The sequence below is a fragment of the Paramisgurnus dabryanus genome, chromosome 16, assembly GCF_030506205.2.
Source record: "Paramisgurnus dabryanus chromosome 16, PD_genome_1.1, whole genome shotgun sequence".
Taxonomy (NCBI): domain Eukaryota; kingdom Metazoa; phylum Chordata; class Actinopteri; order Cypriniformes; family Cobitidae; genus Paramisgurnus; species Paramisgurnus dabryanus.
In genome coordinates this window covers 20,823,732-20,847,112 of record NC_133352.1, presented here as the reverse complement: position 1 = coordinate 20,847,112, position 23,381 = coordinate 20,823,732, and the positions used below count along the sequence as shown (strand labels likewise).

General features: G+C 37.5%; 1 protein-coding gene across 2 annotated transcripts; it reads left to right on the top strand.

Annotated features, from left to right (window-relative positions):
* The first annotated feature begins 286 nt into the window (after positions 1–286).
* On the top strand, positions 287–22,648 carry ocrl (OCRL inositol polyphosphate-5-phosphatase). 2 transcript variants are annotated; one of them, XM_065271967.2, is made up of 24 exons: positions 288–1,051; positions 1,691–1,770; positions 5,240–5,331; positions 6,607–6,645; positions 6,751–6,864; positions 8,236–8,382; positions 8,513–8,717; positions 8,803–8,922; positions 9,014–9,115; positions 10,050–10,164; positions 10,315–10,431; positions 10,656–10,837; positions 10,940–11,051; positions 11,494–11,603; positions 12,180–12,315; positions 12,398–12,508; positions 12,617–12,782; positions 13,278–13,513; positions 14,831–14,854; positions 17,125–17,241; positions 17,314–17,398; positions 17,816–17,943; positions 20,221–20,332; positions 20,415–22,648. In XM_065271967.2, the coding sequence occupies exons 1-24, from the start codon at positions 1,007–1,009 to the stop codon at positions 20,537–20,539; spliced, it is 2,820 nt and encodes a 939-aa protein (XP_065128039.2). In that variant the 5' UTR covers positions 288–1,006; the 3' UTR covers positions 20,540–22,648. The 2 variants fall into 2 exon arrangements, with proteins under 2 accessions (XP_065128040.2, XP_065128039.2); XM_065271968.2 differs by lacking the exon at positions 14,831–14,854 and having other exon boundaries at positions 287–1,051.
* The last annotated feature ends 733 nt before the right edge of the window (positions 22,649–23,381 follow it).

Below are 23,381 nucleotides of genomic sequence, written 5' to 3'. Positions count from 1 at the left end.
ATAGGTCATTGAAATTTGGCTCCCCTTGTGATGTCAAATTATAATAATACCGCACCTTAATCAGCACTGTCCAACCACAGCACTGCCATTGAGTACAGAGAGAAAGAAAACAAGTGAAAGCACAATTAAGTTTACATTTCAACAAACCACCATTATGGCGATCAGTGTTTGCATTTCATAAGAATTTTATTTGCATTTAAAAGGACACACCCAAAAATTAAAAAAAAAAATTGCTCACACCTACAAAGTGGCAATATTTACATGTTATAATAAATCCTATGTGGGGTGATTTATTTTACATCTTAAAAAAGTCGCCTTTAAAGGAGTGGAATGTATTTTAATTCTTTAGATGTGTTAAGGAAATATACTGAGCTACTTATCAAGCCATTCTTTTAACATTCCAATCTTAATGGCGCTTTAAAGAAATGTCTCAGGTGAACAAATAAGCTAATGACAGCATAATAAAAGGACACAGATCAACTACAAAGCTGCTTGACATAGAGTATGCGCAAAAGCTGCGCATCATTGACGTCCATGGCAGAACTGAAAAGCGCACTGATGATGACCTCGAAACGCATACATGGCCGCCGGTGATGTTTCGCAACATATCGGAATACCGTTTGAGATATTATCGCCAATTTCATGACGCGACGGGAAAAAACCATAGCAACAATCACCGCTTAACCACAAATTCACATACTAGATAGTTGTCATTTTTTTACGGACCCATGACCTCATTCTAGAGCTAAATGAACCCACACCGGCTCGCCCCCTAATTTGTCTTCTTCATCGTGACACTACTTCGAAGACGTTAGTGAGCGTTTATTAAATTTATCGTTCGTAATCCAGTTCTAAAAAGCGCAAACATCGCTCGGTTATTTATACAAGAGAGGAGAACAGTCTGTCTCACGACCTTGCCGGAAGGCCAGCACGCGCTGTGAATGGGTGGAGTCTGTCATAAGAAAACACTGAGTTTAGCCTGTTAGCTAGCCGCCTGACAGAATTTATGATGGAGTCTTCACTCGGGATTTCTGAGGACAAATGTGTGGCTGTATCCTTCTTTTGGGAGTTTGGGAGTTAATTTAATTTTGTGAAGGGCATCATAGCAGTAGTTGACTTTTTAAAATCCATTTAGCAACGTCTTGTTAGCATCGCTGTAGGGGTAAATGCATGTCAGTGTTTTAAAGAGGCTGAACAGAATTAACGTTTGCTGTTTATCTCTGTGTTTTCAGTCCGCTTTCAGGTAAATTTAGACATACGTGTATTGTTGAGTCTCATCGTAGGCTTGTTATGCAAACAGACTGGGTTGTTGCTGTGGGATTTCTTAGAAGTTATGCGTGCGCTCATGTGTGTTATGATGTGACGTGTGAGTCCATAGATATGATGTGTATAAACAGAGACTATGTATGACAGATGCTACGGAAACTGTTGCAGATTAGATTACGGTATACAGAAAATAGCACAAAGCTACAGTATTGATCTTTACACTGAACTACATTTCGGTTTTATCTTACAGCACCATAATTATTTCCGGTTTTCTCTTGAAATTGTAAAGAGCTGTTACTTTGGTGTGTGTGAGAGAGGCGACAGAGAGAGGGGAGGTGCGACGCTTTAGGATGTGCCAATGCCATCCTTTTCTCTTCTTTCTTCCTCTAGCTATTCATTTTAATCCTTGACAGTGATTTTTCAGACTGTTAAAGGGCATGAGCTTCGAGGTGGACAAAAAGAAGCAAGACTCCTATCTCTGTTAGAGTGTTCTGGACAGTTCAAGTGAGTACTGTATACTCTTATTTCTATGATTGACACTGCACTTATTTTCCAGGAATTGTAGGTAATATGTGATATACTACACCACTTTTATTTTGCTTTGCTAATCATGTATAGGGCATAATTAGTTACACAAATTAAGTCCTTCAAATAATGTGATTTAGTTGTCAAAATAACACAACTCCCAATCTCTTATCTGCCCTACAAAGGTGTAGCGAGTTAAGGGCTTTTGCCTTTGTAGGACAGTACTGAACATATTGCAGTTTTTGTCTGTAATATTGTGGTTAACTGCTATGTTGCTACCTTGATGATTATCAACATGAATAGCAGCCAAACCCAAGTGCATAGACTAGTTGTCTAAGCAGCATTGCTGTCTTAAGAGTGCAGCTGCCTTTTAACAGGCTGATATTTTCTACATTTTACATGATGCTTTGATCCACCTGATCACATTCTCACCGATACTTTTGTTACTATCTGATGTTGATCCGATTCTCAGTTCCGGTCCTGAGATGCGACAGCACTCCGGGTGTTTTAAAGTCATGACTATTATAAATTGCCTGCTGGTTGCTATAGATGTGAGAAGGCTCTGTGAAAGACTCTGTAATCAGATAATGTTTAGGCATTCATGCATTCAGTGTGACTTATTCTGTGTGTGTGCGCATTTGTGTATGTGAAAAGTCTGTGTGTGTTAGAGAAGTTGTGGTGGATGCCAGCACGCTGCACATTATCTTGCATTCCACACGAGTGTCCTAGAGCCGAATAAGCATCACATGAGCATACAAACTGCTTTAAATGTAAACACTGAGCTTAGCTCGAAGCACAGAAACACTCAGGGGTTATAAAAAGATCACAAGCATTATTCGAGTCCTTATGTAATGAAAGGGTCTCTTAAAGGAAAACGCCACCCATTTTCAATATCTTACTATGTTATTACCTCAGCTTAGACGAGTTAATACATGCCTATCTTTTTTCAATGCATGCACTAATCTGTGTTAGCATTTTGCCAGATTAAGATACAAGTAAGTATGGTGGCACAAAATAAAACATGTTTTTTTTTAAGCGGATCAAAAGTGAGAACTATATTGTATGGAGGAAGAGCACTCATAACTTGTTCACACTTTCAGCCCAAATTCGGTGCATATTCGTTTTGACAGACTCACTGTCTATATTGTGTATCACAACTGTTCAGATCTGATCTGTGCCTCCTGTAGCGTTCTACCATGTTTCGGATTATCTGCACTATGCACTGTTCTAACTAACATCTGTTCTATGGCAATGACGTTGTCCTGGCACGACAATCTGCCTCAATGTTTGATGTTGTAGAAAATATATTCCCCAATACATGGACTTTCCCAAACACCCCTGTCATTTTAGTCAGAAATGGACTTTTCTAAAGTTTGCGCTGGGGTTGTGTTTATGTGACGTAACCAAAAAGCTACACAAATGCGGTCAGACTAAAATGGATGTCCGGAAATGCAATTTGAAATGGATTCTAAACCACCTCTGGATGTAGCCTAAAACGTATTAGAAAAAAACGTATTTCATGCCGTTTTTGGCCGTTCACACATTCTAAATGTGATTGGATTTCAAACGGATATGCACCAAAATCGGACTTGGACTGACAGTGTGAACAAGGTCTTATTTGCAGCACGTCGACCTCAGCGCGCAATAACATCATCACGACTTCTCTTCCTCTCGCCCAAACTTCCGTTAATATTACTGCGCCCAAGGTCGAAGTGATGCAAACTAAGTGCTCTTCCGCCATACAATATAGTTCTCATTTTTTATCCGTTTAAAAAAAACGCCACGTTTTATTTTGTGCCACCATACTTAAACGTGTAACTACTCATGTAACAGTCTATAAATAGGGAAAACATGGAAGTGTTTGGTGGCTTTTAAATTCATCCCTGTTTGGATCCCAAGGAATGAATGGGGCTAGGCTAAATGCTAACACATTTAGGATGCGCTGTACAAAGATTAAGTGCACGCATTAAAAAAAGAGGTATGTATTTATTTGTCTAAGTTGAGGTAAGAACATAGTAAAATATTGAAAAACTGTGGTGTTTTCCTTGAACAATAAGCGTTAAAGGGATGGTTCACAATAATATTTAAATTCTGTTATAATTTTATCACTTTCATGTTGTTACAAACCTGTATACATGTCTTTATTTCTGATGATTACAAAGAGAGATATTTTGAGTCATGTTTGTAACCGATCATGAGCCCCATTCACCTCCATAGTATTCTTTTTACCTACTATGGAAGTCAATAGGGCCTCTGAGTGGTTTGGTTACAAACATTTCTCAAATATTTTGCTTTGTGTTCATCAGATCAAATACAATTATAAAGGTTAGTGACATAATAAGAGTTTTCATTTTTGGGTGAACTATACTTTTTAAGCATATGGTTGGTAAACCTGCTCTGCATGAGAGAGGATTTTCTCAAAATTATTTTAGATGTACTTTAACGGTTTTTCTTTTGAACTATTGTAAGAGTGATCTTCTGCATTCAGATACATTATGTTTAACAAAAAAATAGAAGAGCAGAATTTGTTTATAATGTCTCGAAAAAAAATATTCATCAGTTGATGACAGCTATAGGAAGCCAACCAATATGTATAATATTTCATTAAGTGAAACAGATACTGTATTTAGGGGGAATGTGGAGTGCTTGAGCTACAGTACACAATGGTTTTAACCGCTGTGTTAAGGTGTTATGAAACGTAATGCGGCAATGAATGCATTTTGACCTCAGCAAGGAGATATTCTTGGAATGAGCAGATTATAATCATCATCCCTACAATGGGCTGTTATTCTTATCAATTGAATTTGAGATTTCTTAGTAAGTCTAGGCCAAATTTCACTCGTTCATGAGTGCTGTGTTTCCTGGCAACAGCATCCATTACAGCAATTATAGTCTTTTAAGACTGAGAGAGATCGGGCTTGCTGGCAGCACAGAGGGGTTCTAGTCTTGCCTCCATACGTTTGGCACAGCACACTTAGGAAGGAAAATATAAAGGTTTTTCCAATAATCCACTATAATCTAATTTTCCATGAAGTGAAATGGACGTATCACCATTTTGAAAGGAACATGATGCCCTGGAGTTGGTACTGGGAGTGAAATATGGTCTGCAATTACCAGTGTGCATTTAGCCTGCTGCATTTCCATGAGTATTTCTCCTTTCTTTGCATTCCACAATTTTTAAGATTATGCTGGACCATGGTGAAAAAATATACTTATTTTGGGATATGCTAAACCCATTACGTGACCATTGGGGTTGTACCTGTTTTGCAATCTTGTAAGTTCAGAATTAAAGTAGAGATGTCTGGCTCACTACAAGACAATCATACTGTGGTAAATAATTTTAGAAATAGCAACAGTATAAAGCTGTATAAAAAGTTATAGAACAATAAGATTTGTTATTGTTGTATGCTCTTAAGTGACAATTTGTGAATGGATCTCTTGCTTTTAGGTTGAATATTCTGGCAAACCCTGATTCAATTGTATTAAGTCCAGTCCCCCAGCTGTCCATCCCCATCAATAACCATTTTCAGATAGTTCGAGGTAAGCTCCTTATTGACTGTTAAGTACAGTAGTTGTAGCAGGGATGCACTGAAATTTCGACTGAGACCTTGTGAAATTGTTTCTTTTACATTACGTAAACATTTTCACAACAGAGTGATTATGTTTTATCCTGTGTGTTAAACTTAGGCTAAAGTCTCATGATCTAATGATGATCAATCAAAGTTGGATTTCAAGAGATACTAAAACATAAAACCATGTCTGCATTTATGATCGTAGAGATAAGCTCTAGTTTACACTGCTCAAAATTCAGGTTTGAATGATGGTTTGATTGGTCAATAGTAAATTCTTTAAAATTATAAAACATAGGCTATAAACTTACAGGCTGTGAGTCAGAAACAGGCAGAATTATGATAAAGTGCATCGAGTCCACATCAACAGGCTGAGGAAGTAAACTGTTGCCTACAATCCTTGCCTTCATTGTAGTCCAAGAAAAGAGATTTCAATTGGAAATGATAACGTCATCGTATACTTTGGGATTTGTAACTTTGCAGATCATTAACATTAACTAACACACACACACTTAAGCTAGGGACACACCTAAGGACTTGCTTAACCATTCCAAGATTAGACTCAACACACATAAAGAGTGTTTCTTGCATTAATGATTTTTGTCTGTGATTTTAAACAAAAACTGAGCACAACTGGAAAAGACTAGGCATGATCAGTTGTTATCATCAAATTACCTTCATAATCATGTACGAAAATCATGTGTGCCCCAATCATAACACACCAAAAGAATGGTAAAATCACAAAAAGAAAATAAGGGCTCTTTAAAATATTGGATTGAATAATACATGCAGAATCTTTAAATTTATACAAAATTAGAATTAATATTAGTTAATATACATAAAATGAATATAAATTAATAGAATTAGTTTTGTCGCTCTAAACATGGTCTGTTTCAAAATTCAGTTTAGGCCCTAGTTTTTTTTGTTTTTTTTTTGCCAGAAATTGTCATTTTGGTGCATCCCTAGTTTATCTAAGGAACATTTGAACAGTGTGAATACAATTTATCCCCTGCTGTTATATTTCTCTGCTTGTACAAACTTGCATTTGATCTCTAAAACAGGAAAGTCGTTCTGTTTGTAAATGTTAAACGTGTTCGCTCTTGCTTGTTCAAATATTTAAAAAGCATTTGTCACCAAGAAGCAGCAGTCTGTCTTTTTTGTATCCTGGTTCAGCTTTCTCACAATCCTGTCACAATTTAAAGCCTTAACTGTTTCTTTTATTTCTGTTTTTAAATTTTTATTTTAGAGGCTGAAGAAGCGCTTCTCATTGACATTTCGGCTAACGGTAAGTTAGCACAGTTAAGTTGAAATTCGTCTGTCTGTCTTGTTAGTTAGTTAGTTTGTCTGTCTGTCTGTCTATCTAATTAAAATGTACACTTTTCTTCTGCAGCAACGGTACGATTTCGTCTGCGAGGTGAGAAAACTCCAGAGCTTCTGCTGGAGCTGCAAGATGATGTGCAGACTCAAACCTTTTTTCAGCATGCCATGAAGGCCAAACAGCAAGGTGATACATCTCATTATCCCTAAGCAACACAATCACAAACATCAAAGTGCATTCGTTATTAATTAACTACTCCAGTCAGTGTTTTATCTACCAGGGTAACCAACACCCAGATTTATAGGGTCTGTAATGAATTCATTCTGGAAGAATTTGACTTTGATGTCAGGCACATATCTTGTGTTACAAGTCTTACTGTTGGTTTACTTTTCCACAGTCATAGTTTAGTAGTCAAATCAGAGGTCAAGTTGATTTTTCACTGTTTAACACACTACAGTATTTGTTTTAAATTAGGTTATGTTAGTTTTTTTTTTAGTTCTGTCGTAAGAGAACTTTGTAGTTGTTATTACACTTGGCCATTGTATCATTCATGAAAGTGTGCCACAGTCCCATTTAGTGTTGTTGTCAAGACCACCTAAACCGAGACCAAGTCATGACCAAGACCACCTAAACCGAGACCAAGTCATGACCAAGACCAAGACAGGCCGAGACCAAGACCAGTGCAAGTCACTGCATTAAAAACACTTATAATAAAATGTGGAATATGCATATGATTAGGCACTCTGTGTGTGTGTGTGTGTGTGTGTGTGTGTGTGTGTGTGTGTGTATGTCATCAGAGATGTTGATAAAATAATCAAAGGCATTGCAGATATGTGGGAATTCATTTTTGTCTATAAGGAAATAAAAGTGAACAAACACTGAAATCAACTTGACCATTTAATCTGAACTGTCTTTCCATGGCTTGCCATCCACTCAACACAATGCAGGTGTTTTTAGTAATAAAATTAGAAAAATTGTCATTGGGAGAAACTTAATCGATGCTTAAACAATGGCAACATCATATGCCAAACCTGAATAAACTGCATAAAATGAATGACAAAAAATACATTCGTGATGTGCCATCAGTTGTGGTCTTGACCGGTCTTGAAATAAAATTCTGAGTCCTCTTTGTCTGAGACCGAGACGAGACGGGGTAAAAAAAGTGGTCGATTCCAAGACGAGACCAAGACCTTTAAAATTGGTCTTGATACCGAGACCGGTCTCGAGAACTACAACACTAGTCCCATTACAGGACAACTTTACAAAAAAGATCTTATCAGTTTTTAATACGTATTCAAATGCATTTCACAGAGTTGATGTCCACCTTGCTTTGAATAAGGGCATGTGGTTGGACCTATACTTTTATGAGCAAACTTCCTGTTGCAATATGATATTAGTATACCCATTTGTTTTGTAAGAAACGCAATCTTTCTCACCATGTGTTTTTGTATCAAACCACTGCTAGTAAAGAATGTTTGTCATCTGTTAGCAATTTTTTATCTATATGCCACCAATTCTATGAAATATCACTCTTGAATGCCTATTTTCTACCTTTAGCTGAGGGAAGTTCACAGCCCAGGAAGATGGAACCTGTTGTACCTGCTCCAGTCAAAGGCTCTGTTCCTGTCCCACCTCAAAGAGGAACCTCTAAATCCACCTCAAACAACATCAGCAACAGCACTTTAGCAAAACCCTTAAATGCAGGTAAAGAAAAAATATAGCGCACATATCGCAGAAAAATTCACAGTTTTTAACGTTTACCAACATTGCCAGATATATCAATGGTGTTGAAAGATATACTACATTCAATTCTGCCGCTCTGTTCTGTCTATAGACTCCCTCTTGCTTGATACAGACTTTGGCTTTGAGGAAAATTTTAACCATTGTTTAAAAGTGGAAGAAAAAAAGAACCAACAAAACCGCATGGTTGCGCAACGAGAGCCTCCACCAGTGCCCCCTCTTCCACCTCGAAAAAGCACATACCCACCGTCGACTAATCTCCCAGCAGCCCCAGCTGCCAAAGAAAGGCCACCACCAGAGTGAGTATTAGACATCCTTAAACTACAGTGTCTCTGTGTTTAGTATCATTTTTGTGACAGTATATTGCATCCATCAATTCGTCAGCCCGTCCAACTACAGCAAGAGGCAGACCATGATGAGGAGTTACTCTGGTTCAAGAGAAGGACTGCTGAAGTATCACCTCACCAAGAGGGAGAAAGAATATGTGGACATTCAGAACTTCAGGTAGGTGTCACGTGCCTGATAACTAAACGTTTATGATTTCAGTTAAACTGAATCAAATCATTTACAGTAGTTGATTCACCGTATTTTACAGGATCTTCACAGGCACATGGAATGTGAATGGTCAGTCCCCCGATAGCACTCTTGAGCCCTGGTTATGTTGTGTCCCAGAACCTCCAGATGTATATGCACTGGGGTGAGTGGCAAAACAAGAGACATTTCATTCAGCTTCTCTGTCCTGGGTTCACAATAATAAAATTACATTTGGGTCTGGGGTTGAGTTTGGCATGAGTTTGTCTTTTTAAAGGGGACATATCATGATAATCTGACGTTTTCCATCTGCTATAATTGGGTCCCCAGTTCTTTCATCAACCTAGAAAATATGAGAAAGAACAACTCAGTAACTTAGTTTTGTTAAACCATTCTCTGCAAGCATGTGAAAAAATAGGTCATTGAAATTTGGCTCCCCTTGTGATGTCAGTAGGGGATAATACCGCCCCTTAATCTGCACTATCTAACCACGGCACTGCCATTACGTACAGAAATCAGCTCATTAGCATTTGTAAGGACACACCCAAAAATGGCACATTTTTGCTCACACCTACTGAAGTGGCAATTTTAACATGCTATAATAAATTATAAACCGGACGGAAAATTGAAATTATTAAAATTTAACTAAGAGGACTATTTTCGGGCAGTTCGTAATATCATTGCGTCTCCTGCAGCCATGTTACGTCAGCAAAGTCCTTGATTATTACGCCAGAATGAGAGTAGAGTTCCTAGCCATATCTGCCTAGAAAATCACAACTTTTAATTTTCCGTCGGTCTCAGTACATAATATAACTAAAGATGAGTCAAGTTTTAAAAAGGGAAAAATATCGGATCTCTTTGGCTATTTTTAAGAGCGATGCTAATGGTCTAATCAGATTCAATGGATTATGCTAAGCTATGCTAAAAGTGGTACCACCAGACCCGGAGATCAGCTGAATGGATTCCAAAATGGTAAAAATTAAATGTTTAACTCTAGGGGAGCTGGAAAATGAGTATATTTTCAAAAATAGTGGAGTGTCCATTTATGGTTTATTGTGTTTAGTGTATTGCTGTACTCAAGCCCTACTATTATTTGACAGATTTCAGGAGTTGGACCTTAGCACAGAGGCTTTTTTGTATATGGACTCATCAAAAGAACAGTTGTGGGCTGATGCAGTAGAGAGAAGCCTCCACCCTAAAGCCAAATACAGACTGGTACGTGCTGTTTTTTTTATTCAACACGTTATTAATTTTGTTTCTAAAACCAGACCGATATTCTAGTAATTCTTGTATAATCCTGAAACGGACTTTCAAGATACGAGATGCTCGCTTTAATTTTCATCAAGCTCTGCATTCTGTCCCAAGGTCCGTATTATTCGTCTGGTGGGAATGATGCTGGTGGTGTATGTCCAAAACCAGCACAAGGAACACATAAGAGAGGTGGCTGCAGAGTCTGTGGGAACTGGCCTCATGAATAAAATGGTGTGTTTATATTTGTTACAACAGGAAGTGTCTTGTTATTTAAATCAGGAAGTGCCTCTGGTCATTCTGACTATAGGATGCAAATCTCTTCGTGTATTTGTTTTAGATATAAGGAAGTCTTTGTTGACCACAAAATGACCACAATTTGAATAATTCTCTAGATCATTATACAGTATATTAACTGATACGGTAATATAAAACCTGTGTTATTTGATATTTTGTAGGGGAATAAGGGAGGAGTGGCTGTGCGCTTTGTGTTTCATAATACTAGCTTTTGCTTCGTAAACTCTCATCTGGCGGCACATGTGGAAGACTTTGAACGTCGAAACCAGGACTACAAAGACATCTGTGCCCGCATGAGCTTCCACCTGCTGGATTACCCACCTTTCGGTATAGTCAAACATGAGTGAGTGTCATTGACCAATGAGTCATCCGGTGCATCCCAGTATCAGTAACTTGTGTTACTCAGCTAATATTCAATCTATTTAATGCTTATCATTTCTTTAAGTGTGGTGGTTTGGCTTGGAGATCTCAACTATAGGCTATGTTTGCCTGATGCTGGGGAGGTGAAAAGACTTATTACAGACAATGAGCTAAGGAGGCTTCAGGAGTATGATCAGGTATGGGCCTTTTAATAGGGTAAAATGCACTGGAATGATAGGAAATAGCATATTTTAAACATATATGTGTCAACTGTTAAAAAAATAATTTTCTGTATTTCATTAAGCACATAAGATGCTTCTTGGGACGATTTCAAGATTATTTGATAAGGTTTTGCACAAACCTTTGGAGATTATTCCAGATTGAGCAAAACATGTTGAAAAACACTATCTCAATCCATATTTTCATAAAAAACTGTTAAAATGTTTTGCTAAATCATCATTTAAATATAAAATGAATTAAGTATAAAATTAGAGAAATGCAAAACAGAGACATATTTTGTGTTCGTTGTTTTATTTTTATGTGAAGCGACATTTTACGACGGCCAAATACAGACTATTTTCTCTTTTTGCTTTGAAAGTGCACATTATAGCATCTTTTGCTATTTTTTCATCTTGCCAGCTTAACATCCAGAGGAAGACTAAACGTGCATTCACCGATTTCATTGAAGGAGAGATTAATTTCATCCCAACTTACAAATATGATGCTAAATCAAATCAATGGGACTCAAGGTAAACTTTAAAGTAATCTGCAGAATGTGTAACTATATTGAAAACTATTCTGGACCCTGGACCACAAAACCAGTCATAAGCAGGGTATATTTGTAGCAATAGCCATCAATATATTGTATGGGTCAAAATTATGTTTTTATGAGAAAAATTCATTAGGATATTAGGTAAAGATCATGTTCCATAAATATTTTTTATTTCCTACCCTAAATATATTAAAAAAATTATTGTGTGTTGATAAGTCTTCACTTGAACAACTTTAAAGGTGATTTTTTAAATAGAAAGTTTTTTTATTCATTAAACCCCCCCCCCCCCTGGTTTTGTGGTCCAGTGTCACATATGTTTTTTTGAAGTAAATATTAGTATTCTTAATTTAAAGTGACAGCTCAGTTGGTGCTAACAATGCCACCAAAGTCATGGGTTTCTCACAGAAATGCACATACTCATAAAATAGTATAGTATACGTAAATAATTATAGAGTGAATGTATGTTGCTTAAGATAAACATGTTTGCTCGGTGCATAAATGTCAATAAATACGATTGACCTTGCATTTATCTTTATTTGGTGTTTGGAAACAGTGGAAAGTGTCGAATCCCTGCATGGTGTGACCGTATCCTGTGGAGGGGGAATAATATCAAGCAGGTTCACTACCGCAGTCACATGGACCTAAAGACCAGTGACCACAAACCTGTCAGCTCCCTCTTCAGTGTTGGGGTGAGGTTCACTACCTCAGTCAAGCTCCTGTAAAAGTGTTTGAGAGGATCAAATTAATGATTTTTTTGTCTCTGTACTGCAGGTAAAGATGATAAATGATCCACGCTACAAGAAGGTGTTTGAAGAAATTGTGCGAGACATGGACAGGATGGAAAATGACTTCCTGCCTTCTCTGTCCCTAAGTCATCGAGAGGTAAGTAATGAAAGGAGCCAAACAGAGCAACATTTCATCGGTACACATTTGCAACATGGGTTCGTATGTTAGTAGCTTTTTGTCAACCTGTTTTTTTTCCATTTGTAGTTCACTTACGAAAATGTGAAATTCCGGCAGCTACAGCGTCAGAGTTTTCTCATCACTAATGACGGGCAGGTCCCGTGCACCTTCCGCTTCATACCCAAACTTAATGATGCTCAATACTGTAAGCCCTGGCTGCGCGCTGAACCCAACGAGGGGGTACTAGACCCAAGTAAGTGTTTCTGTCATGTGACTTTTCACCCTTGTATTTTTTGGGATAGTTCACTTTAAAATGAAAATTCTGTCATCATTTACTCATACTCGGGTTGTTCTAAACCTGTATGAATTTATTTTTTCTGATGAACACAAAAGAAGATATTTTGAGGAATGATGTAAACACACAGCAGATAGTGACCATTGACATCCATAGTAGGAAAACAAATATTTTGGAAGTATTGTGATAAATGATGAAGAAAATATTTTGATAAATGATGGTAAGCACACAGTTGACGGTATCCATTAAATTCCATCATATTTTTTATTCCTACTATGGAAGTCAATGGTCTCTATCTGCTGTGTGTTTACCATCATTTCTCAAAATATCATCTTTTGTGTTCATCAGAAAAAATAAATTCATACAGGTTTAGAACAACATGAGGATGAGAAAATGATGACAGAATTTTTATTTTAAAGTGAACTATCCCTTTAATTTTCACATTTCTTGCAGCTGAGGCAATGGAGATCTTCTTGGAAGTGTATGTCAGTAAAGACTCTGTGACTATGCTAAACTCCGGTCAGGATATAATTGAGGACATTCTGGTGCTTCATCTGGACCGAGGGAAGGACTACTTCATTACTATCTCTGGCAACTATCTGCCATGTTGCTTCGGGACATCTCTGGAGACTCTGTGCCGCATGAAGAAACCCATTCGGGAAATCCCCATCACCAAACTCATCGATCTGGTAAGGCCCAGGCCACAGCTGCAGTTGGTTAGATAAAATATTGACACATGGGAATAGGCGGTTGTCCTCATGTTTACAGCACATTCATCGTCAGTAATTCCCCCGGCAAAATCTGTAAAACATTTACAGAGATCATTTTTAATTATTTTTTCTTTATATAACAGTTTTTTTTGTATATTCACCAAGATAATAACCGAAATGACACAGTTTTAATGTTAGCTATATACCCTTAAAGGAAAACACCACAATTTTTCAATATTTTATGTTCTTACTTCAACTTAGACAAATACATACCTATCTTATTTCAATGCGTGCACTTAATCTTTGTACAGTGCGTCGTGAATGTGTTAGCATTTAGCCTAGCCCCATTCATTCCTTAGGATCCAAACAGGGATGAATTTAGAAGCCACCAAACACATGTTTTCCCTATTTAAAGACTGTTAAATGAGTAGTTACAAGAGTAAGTATGGTTGCACAAAATAAAATTGGCTTCTAAATTCATCCCTGTTTGGATCCTAAGAAATAAATGGGGTTAGGCTAATTGATTTTAGATAAGAAAAGACTTTCAGGTTGAGCATGTGTCTATTTTGAGGATGTCCCTCTAAACAGGACACATCATGAAAATCTGACATTTTCCATGTTTAAGTGCTATAATTGGGTCCCCAGTGCTTCTATTAACATAAAAATGTGATAAAGAACAACCCAGTAACTTAGTTTTTGTAAACCATTCTCTGCAAGAATGTGGAAAAATAGGTCATTAAAATTTGGCTCCCCTTGTGATGTCAAAAGTACACACCCCCAAAACGGCACATTTTGCTCCTACCTACAAAGTGGCAATTTTAACATGCTATTATAAATTATCTGTTGGGTATTTTGAGCTAAAACTTCACATATGCACTCTTGGGACACCAAAAACTTATTTTACATCTTAAAGTCTCATATTATGTCTCCTTTAAGAGAGGAGGAAGCGGAGTATCAAGTTAATATCTAAATGGCTGTCTTTATGGGATACAGCTTGTTTAGTATCAGTTAGTCATCATGCGAACCACTCTCAGTCTGCCCGTGCTGTCAACTCTTTTCTTCACCATATTCTCAATCATGATTACCATAGTTTTCATTTAGAGAGAACTACCATCTGTAGTTACTTTCTGATCTTTCTGCTACTCTGCAATTCCAATCATCCTATATGTGATTATGCAATACTGGCTCTGTCTTCTCATTGATTATGCAATGTTTCTCTATTGTCTCATCTCCATCCACCTTTCTGATCTGTCTGTTCCCTTCCAACCAATCACTCTGGTGCTGAATGAATCTCAGGGAGAGGATAGCTGCATGGAAAAGGTAACGTCCCTCTTTTGTCCACAGAAACATTAGATCAATCATCGTGACAGGTGTATTATTGAGCCCTACCCGTGTGAGTGAGGGTGACGTGTCCTGTTTTTAAATGTGTGTCCCAGTTCCTCTATGCTTAAGCACTTTGTCGTTCAGAACTGGGTGAAATCTTGGCCACACGGCTCAGCTTGCCGCATTGCTCAGTCATTCTGACAGTTTAGGCTAATAAAAGTCACAGAGTCTTGAATCTCACAGCTTGAATTTCCTCTCTTTTACCTGCCTAGGATCACTGTTAACCAGCAAGCAATATTAGATTGCCAGAGAGAGGAAGTAGCTCACAGCATGATAAAATAAGAAAAGTTTGCAATTTAGAGTGCTTTTTGGCTGTGAAACGCTCAGCTCAGCATTAGTTAAAAAAGTTGAGTTGCATTTCTACTAATTGCATGACTCACTTCTCCACTTAAATTTCTGTGGTGGTATGTGAGAGAAAGAGACATGCACTGTTGGGGAAATTATTTGTGGCTCAATTTAGATCTTGTAGACTGTGGCGGCTGGTGACTGCTTTTCCGAGGGGCGCAAATTCAAAATATCCGTTCGGAATGTCATGTGTGTTGCTTGTGTTTTCAAAATATGTGTTTGTTGCATCATGTGAACCATGTGCATCATGTGTCTTGTCAAAATAAGTGCTCGCTGCACATGGGTCGAAACTGTTTATGATAAAAGAGACGCTCACGTTCACGAAATACTCGCAAGATAATCACCAAAATGTTGATGTCTTTCTTTGTTCAGTCGAGAAGAAATTATGTTTTTTGAGGAAAACATTGCAGGATTTTTCTCATTTTAATGGACTTTAATAGAGCCCAACATTTAATACTTAACTCAACACTTAACAGTTTTTTTCAACGGAGTTTCAAAGGACTCTAAATGATCCCAAACGAGGCATAAGGGTCTTATCTAGCAAAACGATTGTCATTTTTGACAATAAATATAACAAATATACACTTTTAAAGCACAACTTCTCGTTTTAATCCGGTCGTGATGCCCCAACGTGACCCCACACATTACGTCATGACGTCAAGAGGTCAAAGAGGACGAATGCGAAACTCCGCCCCAGTGTTTACAAGTGTTGAGAACGAGGACCGTTCCTACGTTGTTGTATGTCAACTGATACTAATTAATGTCTTTGTGTCAGTTTATTGTTTACAATGGTCCGCAAATGTGCGTTTTATATATGTAACACATGACCTCCCTACGTCACTACGCATTTACGTTAGGTCGTGCTGGACCGAATTTAGACGTGAAGTTGTGCTTTAAAAGTGTATATTTGTTATTTTTATTGTCAAAAATGACAATCGTTTTGCTAGATAAGACCCTTATGCCTCGTTTGGGATCGTTTAGAGTCCTTTGAAACTCCGTTGAAAAAACTGTTAAGTGTTGAGTTAAGTATTAAATGTTGGGCTCTCTTAAAGTCCATTAAAATGAGAAAAATCCTGGAATGTTTTCCTCAAAAAACATAATTTCTTCTGGACTGAACAAAGAAAGACATCAACATTTTGAATGACATGGTGGTGAGTAAACTATCTGGATTTTTCTTTTAAGAAAATGGAAAATTCCTTTAACTCTGATTATGCTGAGATTATGCGAGTATCTGGTAAACGCGAGCGTCTCTTTAATCATAAACCCTTTAGACCAGTGGTTCGCAAACTTTTTCAGCGTGCTGCCCCCCATTGTGTACTGTGCATTCCTTCACGGTCCCCCAAAGAAAATGAATGACAAAAACTAGTTTTAAAATGTAACATTTTAACTACACAAAACATATTAAATTATACAAAGTAGTGTTGTTGGTTAGTAGGCTTATTTTTTGGTTTAATTACACAGAATTCATGATAAATGAATGTATTTAATAAAATCTCATAAAACTGGGGCCCCCCTGGCACCATCTTGCGGCCCCCAGTTTGAGAACCACTGCTTTAGACACGTGTGCAGTAGGCACTTATTTTGACAAGACACATGATGCACATATGTTCATTTGACGCGCCGAACACATATTTTGAAATGATGAACCACAGACATGACGGACTACCTACATGTTTTGACGAACTTCGCATCGTGCGCCCTTCAAAAAGAAGTCACCAACCAGCACTGCTTATAGATTAGTTATGTATGTAAAACACTTTAAACAAAGTGTTTTTTCTTAAATAATAATCCCTGTAAATGTGGGATAATCTTCTAAAATATTATTTTTATAGTGTGATATTTCAAAGCTCTTAATTTTTTAGGAGAAATCCAGGATGAATTTCTTGTTGGATACTGGTGGTACAGACGATAAACCTCTGAAGATTCCCAAAGAGGTCTGGTTGCTTGTTAATCACCTCTACACTAAGGCATGCCAGCAGGTAAGTGCTTATTTAAATTCTGTAATATTTAACCAACAAAACTGCTAATTTAGTTTTTTAACTTTTATACAGGAGGACCTTTTCCAAACCCCTGGCCTTCAAGACGAGTTACAAAGTATTATTGACTGTTTGGACACCACCATTCCTGATTCCATCCGTATCCTTTCCCATAAAGAAACATGTAAACATATTTTATATATAGAAAGACCAACCATGGTTTCCCAACCATTGGAATTTTGAGTGCCCCTTTACTGTGTGATTGTAAGTATAGCCTCTCAGACTTCACATAGAAATGCTAATGTTTGTCAGTTTATTGAATGTGACCGAGTGCCTCTATTTAAAAAATTACTCTGGCTTGCTGGACTCTCCCACACAATTCATCCCTGTGCTCTGAAACCCTTGACAGACTGAGAATGTTCCTCTTTTTTAACTGTAATAGTGCTGGAGACATCATTAAAGTACTTTCCTTATCCTCCCTTCCTTTTTTCCTTTTTCTTACTGACATGCTTTTTCTTCCTGTCGCTCAAATGTGCATTCCCACTCATCACAATGGTTCTCCTTGACTGCTTGTTAGCTGGCTGTAATCACTCAGTTGCCGAAGCTCTGCTGATCTTCTTGGAGGCTTTGCCCGAGCCTGTGCTGTGTTATGAGCTCTATCAGCGCTGTCTTGATTGTTCTCATGACAGCCGCCTTTGCAAACAGGTACACACACAGCTCTTACTGCACTGGTAGTGTCACAAATATACTGTGCACCGCCTTCTAAAAATATTGGGGTAGTAAAGAGAAAATTGCTTTGTTTGGTATGGAGTTAAGAAATCTGTTGATATGATTAAAACAATAAATATAAGGAAAAAAGCAGTTTACACCAAAACTGGGAGTTTTTTATGCATTTGTCTGTTTGTTTACACAACAACAGTGTCTTGGGATTTTTTAAAGATGGATTTCAAAGTACAAGCTTTTTGAAAGTGACACCTTGCTGTCTCTGTGTAAACTACGAAAAACGCGAATCTGTCATAACACTGACGTCATGCGCATTAACTTAGTCTATAGACATATGCGAATATAACCAAAACAACAACGATGACCTACAGGATGGTGTTTGTAATACTTTCCAACAATATTTAAACAATGTTTATTTTATAGTCCAGGGTCACTGACCTCATTGTTCGTCTAAACAGAATACTTAATGCTTTTTCCATCTTAATCGTTTTTATTTATTGTTGTTATAGATTAATGATTATGTGAACAGCCATGAAATTTTTCTTTGCAATGTAACATGCCATCATGCTGACCTGGCATGCATACTACAATTCATCTTTTTGTTTGTTTTCTAAGATTTTTGCAAAGCAGATCTTCTTGACATCTTTTTTTGACAGTTGTCATGTGTATGTTTTTTAAAGGGGACAGAGAATGAAAACCATTTTTACCTTGTCTTTGTTGAATAATGGTAGTCTACCCACAAACATACAAAAAGTGCTAAACATGCTAAACATCTCAGTCTCATAGAAATTCCTCTTTTAGAAATGTCAGCCAGAAAACGGCCCAATCTGAAAAACTGATGCTTATGACATCACAGGCATCTAACTGCCCCTCCACTTTAAAATAATTGGCTACATTTTTTGAGTGGCAGCAAAGTCAGCTAATCAGTAATGAGATTGCAAGTTAAGCCAGTAGGGGGAGCCAAATAGGTGCAAAACCACTTGTTTAAAATCCCCCACCCTAATAGAGCTATCTGAGAGAGGTTTTTAGGAAGCTTATAAGGCATTACAGACCCAAACAAAAAATGTTTTGTCTACATGTCACATCATAGAACAAGGATAAATACTCCGTTCAATCATTCTATGTCACCTTTAAAAATCCAAAGGAAATTTTTGTTAGTTTTTACAATAATATTTTGCGTGTAAATGATAATCTGTCACGACAAACTATATATTGTTGGAAAGGTCTAAGAATGTTGTTTTTATATTTTTTAAACCCTTTTTGCAGTAATAATAATGCAGTGACTGTAATTTATTAATTTGTGATGAGTATAATACTATATTGCATTATTTTTATTTATTACAATAAATTTAAACTGCTATAAAAAAATTATTTCTTTAACATTTTCACCTCCAGAAACTTCCGAAAAAAAGTGTCTTCTTTAAAACAAGACCAAAATTAGGCTTCTAGACCAAAAGATATATTAATTTGAAGGTGTACATCACCTTTTCACCCCCCCCCCCCCACTCAAAAAGGGAAAAAATCTAGATAATTTACTTACCACCATGTCATTCAAAATGTTGATGTCTTTCTTTGTTCAGTCGAGAGGAAATTATGTTTTTTGAGGAAAACACTCAGGATTTTTCTAATTTTAATGAACTTTAATGGAACCCAACACTTAACAGTTTTTTCAATGGAGTTTCAAAGGACTCTTAACGATCTCAAACAAGGCATAATGGTCTTATCTAGCGAAACGATTGTCATTTTTGACACGAAAAATAAAAAATATGCACTGAGCACACGCGCATTTGCACGATTAATCTTCACAGCCCTACTTTACACGCCACGCTGGGTTTTTGTAACCGCACATACTTTTTGTGTAGGTCATGCATGCGCATACAGGAGTAGGTAGCATGTAGGCCAGGAGAGGTATACGATTTGTCACGATGTGCATGTGTCAATCATCTCTGTCAAATAAACTATGCTTTGCAAGGCTGTGCGTTGACAGTGCGTGTACGCCTGCGTACACATATAAAACGAACTATACGCCAGGCTAGTAACTATTCAAGTAACTGTCAAAGTTGGACAGAACTATTTCCTATCCAAGCTGAAGCAAATTGCAATTAACAGAACATTTAGATTTTAAATAATAAAAATCATTGATTATCATAACATTTAAGATTTTACAGTTTTAGGTCCATAATCAATCTTTTTTAGAGATGTGGAACAGACTTGCAGTATTTCCATCAGGTTTAATGTTTGTTTCCCTCTGAACAACAGCTAATATCTCAGCTCCCACGGGCCCATCGCAACGTTTTCCGTTACCTGATGGCTTTCTTGAGAGAATTAATCAAACACTCTATTGACAACAACCTGAACGCCAACCTCCTAGGTGAGTCTGGGTCTATATTGACATCAGATTGCAAAAACATTTCTAAAGTATCTAATTGATCTTCCATTGTACCTCTATGTAGCTACACTCTTTGCGAGCCTCCTCATTCGCCCACCACCAAATGTTGCCAGCAGACAGACATCGAACGACCGACAGAAAGCCAGCGACTTCATCCTGGGGTTTCTGATGGGAGGTGATGAAGACTAAGCTGATTGCACAAAAGGGGTCAGAGGTTAAGGTGTCACGCCCTCCTCTCAGCGGTCTTCAGGTGGTTCTGGTGTAAATAGACTTGAACTGGATGGCTGAGGTATTTGGACCACCCTTGCACAAAGTTGGCTACTGTTGGGAATTGCAACAGATACTGCCTACCGGTTACATTTACACTGTTCTGTTCCTTAGAAGAATAGATTTGTGTCAACGTATCTCCGTTCTGGCTGTGTGGCTCTGTGAGTATTAATACCCACCCTTTGACTCAGAGGAACCTCATCTTTTTGACTGTAGCATTATGTATGCCACATGTGACCCTACCTTGTCTGTTTTGACTACTGGAGTGGAGTGCTGTAATGCCAAATCTAATATTTCTTACCTTATATGACTCAGATATATGTATATGTGTATCTGAACCCAAGGACACTCAAAGACTTGCTTATTACACTAAAAGAAAGCCATTTTAAGGAGACTGGCTTCCAGCTAAAACACTCTCTCAGTGACTGAATCGTCTTTGCTTCAGGCCACATGCCTGTTTGTCATTTTTCCATCTTTACACAATAGGTATAGGAATAATTATGTAGAGCTGACCTACAAAAGAGGGAAGAAAGTGTTCAAGGTGATTTAGACAATCAAATCGGTTGAAGAGGTCTGGGACAGCAGCTGCTTTGTAATCTTTACAGTTGTATCTGAATCATAAGTCGACTCTGTAAGTTGTAGTGTGCACTTGTTGTTATTTATATGTCTATAGGTCTCGTATACAACATTGTGCTCCTTAGAATAATAGACAAGTCACATAATGAATGGTTTTCTAGAATCACTTCCTTGCTCCTTTTTAGACCGTTTTGATGCCGTAAACACCATTTACCAACCCACAGTCCTTTTCATCTTTAGATGTTTCATCTTTAGATAAAAAGATTTCTTTCGATTTGGTCATCCTTAGATCAGAAATATGCCATCTGCACTGAAATTGATCATTTTATTCCTTGAAGACTTTTATAGGTCTTCTTAGTCAAGTTGTGCTACAAAGACAAACCATTTAACTGAGTGTTTAAACTTTTTAAATGTTCGGTCTTGTTTTGTAATGATGTAATCGTGGTCCTTCATACTGTATTTAAGTGTATCTTGTCATACTGACTTTTACTAGGAAAATTTGCTTGTCTGTTTAAAGTCTTTGTGTCCTTTTCCGGTGTTTTGTGTCGGGCTATATTTACACTTTCGTGACATACCGGTATTTAAATATTCCTGTTCAATTCATACTATAGTACACATTGGGAGTCTTACTTGAGTACCCGTATATTCTGCTAAAGTTTCCTTTTAAAAAAACTTTCTCTTTAAAGTGAATTTGGATACCGCAGAGGCTTAGCGTTACCCAGCCAGTGCAGTTATATTCTGCAGTGTGTACAAACAGGAAGTCGCATTTGTTCTGTTACTCATATTAATCACCGCCCCAAAGATAAAAAGTTATTAGAATACAAACCACCAAAGCCATTTCTCAGCATAATTCATGTGACATCTTGCCCGAGTACATTTAGCAATATGCTCAAAAACTAACAGGAAACGTTTTTGCTGTGCACTTGGAACACTGGGAGGAAAAAGAGACAAAAAAGTGACAGGAAATGTCCTATCCCATGTTTTTTAAATACGCTTAAGTAATGACATTCTGTGTGCACTCCTGGCTCCATGCCCACTAAGGCCCCCTATTATGTGCTTTCTTAAATGAGACCTACCTAAATTTTCATCATGTTTACAAGCTCCTATATGGAAAGGCCGTAATAAATTCCTCAGCTAGGCTGTCTTTTCCAGGCTGAAATCACTCACCATACAATGCCAGTAGATGACGAAAGGAATTTCTGGAAGGAATAGACCTCATTGAAGGCGAAACTCAGATGGCTGTGTTTCTTGCCAGTTTTCTAGTGTGCCGTTATTACGACCCACCCTGCCTGTTCGTTTGTTTTTCTGTCCCATCTTTCTGTAAAGCACATTCATTTTTTGTAATGAACTCTCTGTTTCTGGTACTTTGCAGCTGGGTACTTGCACATACTTTGTTTTATTTGTGGGGAAATGGGAATTTAATTTATTCAATGGAATAAAGACAGTATGACCATGTTTTTTGCGATATCTCTGATTATTTAGTAGGGATGCTTGCTGTTGCAGTTACTATTGTGACTAACACTGAGTTTGTCAAATGTGGTTTGCATCTGATCCCACATCATTTGCACTACAGACATATAATATCTCAAATGATGTGGTTTGTTGAGAAGTGACAGTGAAAGAAATGTTTAAAGGGCACCTATTATGTTTTTTTTTTACAAGATGTTATATAAGTCTCAAGTGTGCCCTGAATGTGTCTCTGAAGTTTCATCTCAAAATACCCCATAGAAAATGTATTATAGCATGTCCAAAATGACCCTATTTGGGTTTTTAATGTCTGTACCTTTAAATGCAAATGAGCTACAGCTCCTCACTCTCTTACAAACAGACAGTGAACACTTTCAGTTAAATTAGATCTGATTAATACAGTCTGAGACAATAATATCTAGTGGAAAGAGTACAATTCACTGAGGGTGGAAACTATGGTACTGCAGGACTCTAAGTGGGTGGGGCTTTTATCAATGTGACCTCGCATTGATAAAATAATCAAAACGACATGTCTAATGAGACTGGAGAAAAAACAAGGAGAGGGTGGATTACCATTTCATCGTAGGGTGGTTATTTTCACACACTGCCAGCACACATTATGTCCAAACACCTTGTAAAAGTGGATTTTGCATAATCGGTGCCCTTTAAGACTATTCTATGTGATTTAGAACAGTGGTTCTCAAACTGGGGGCCGTGAGAT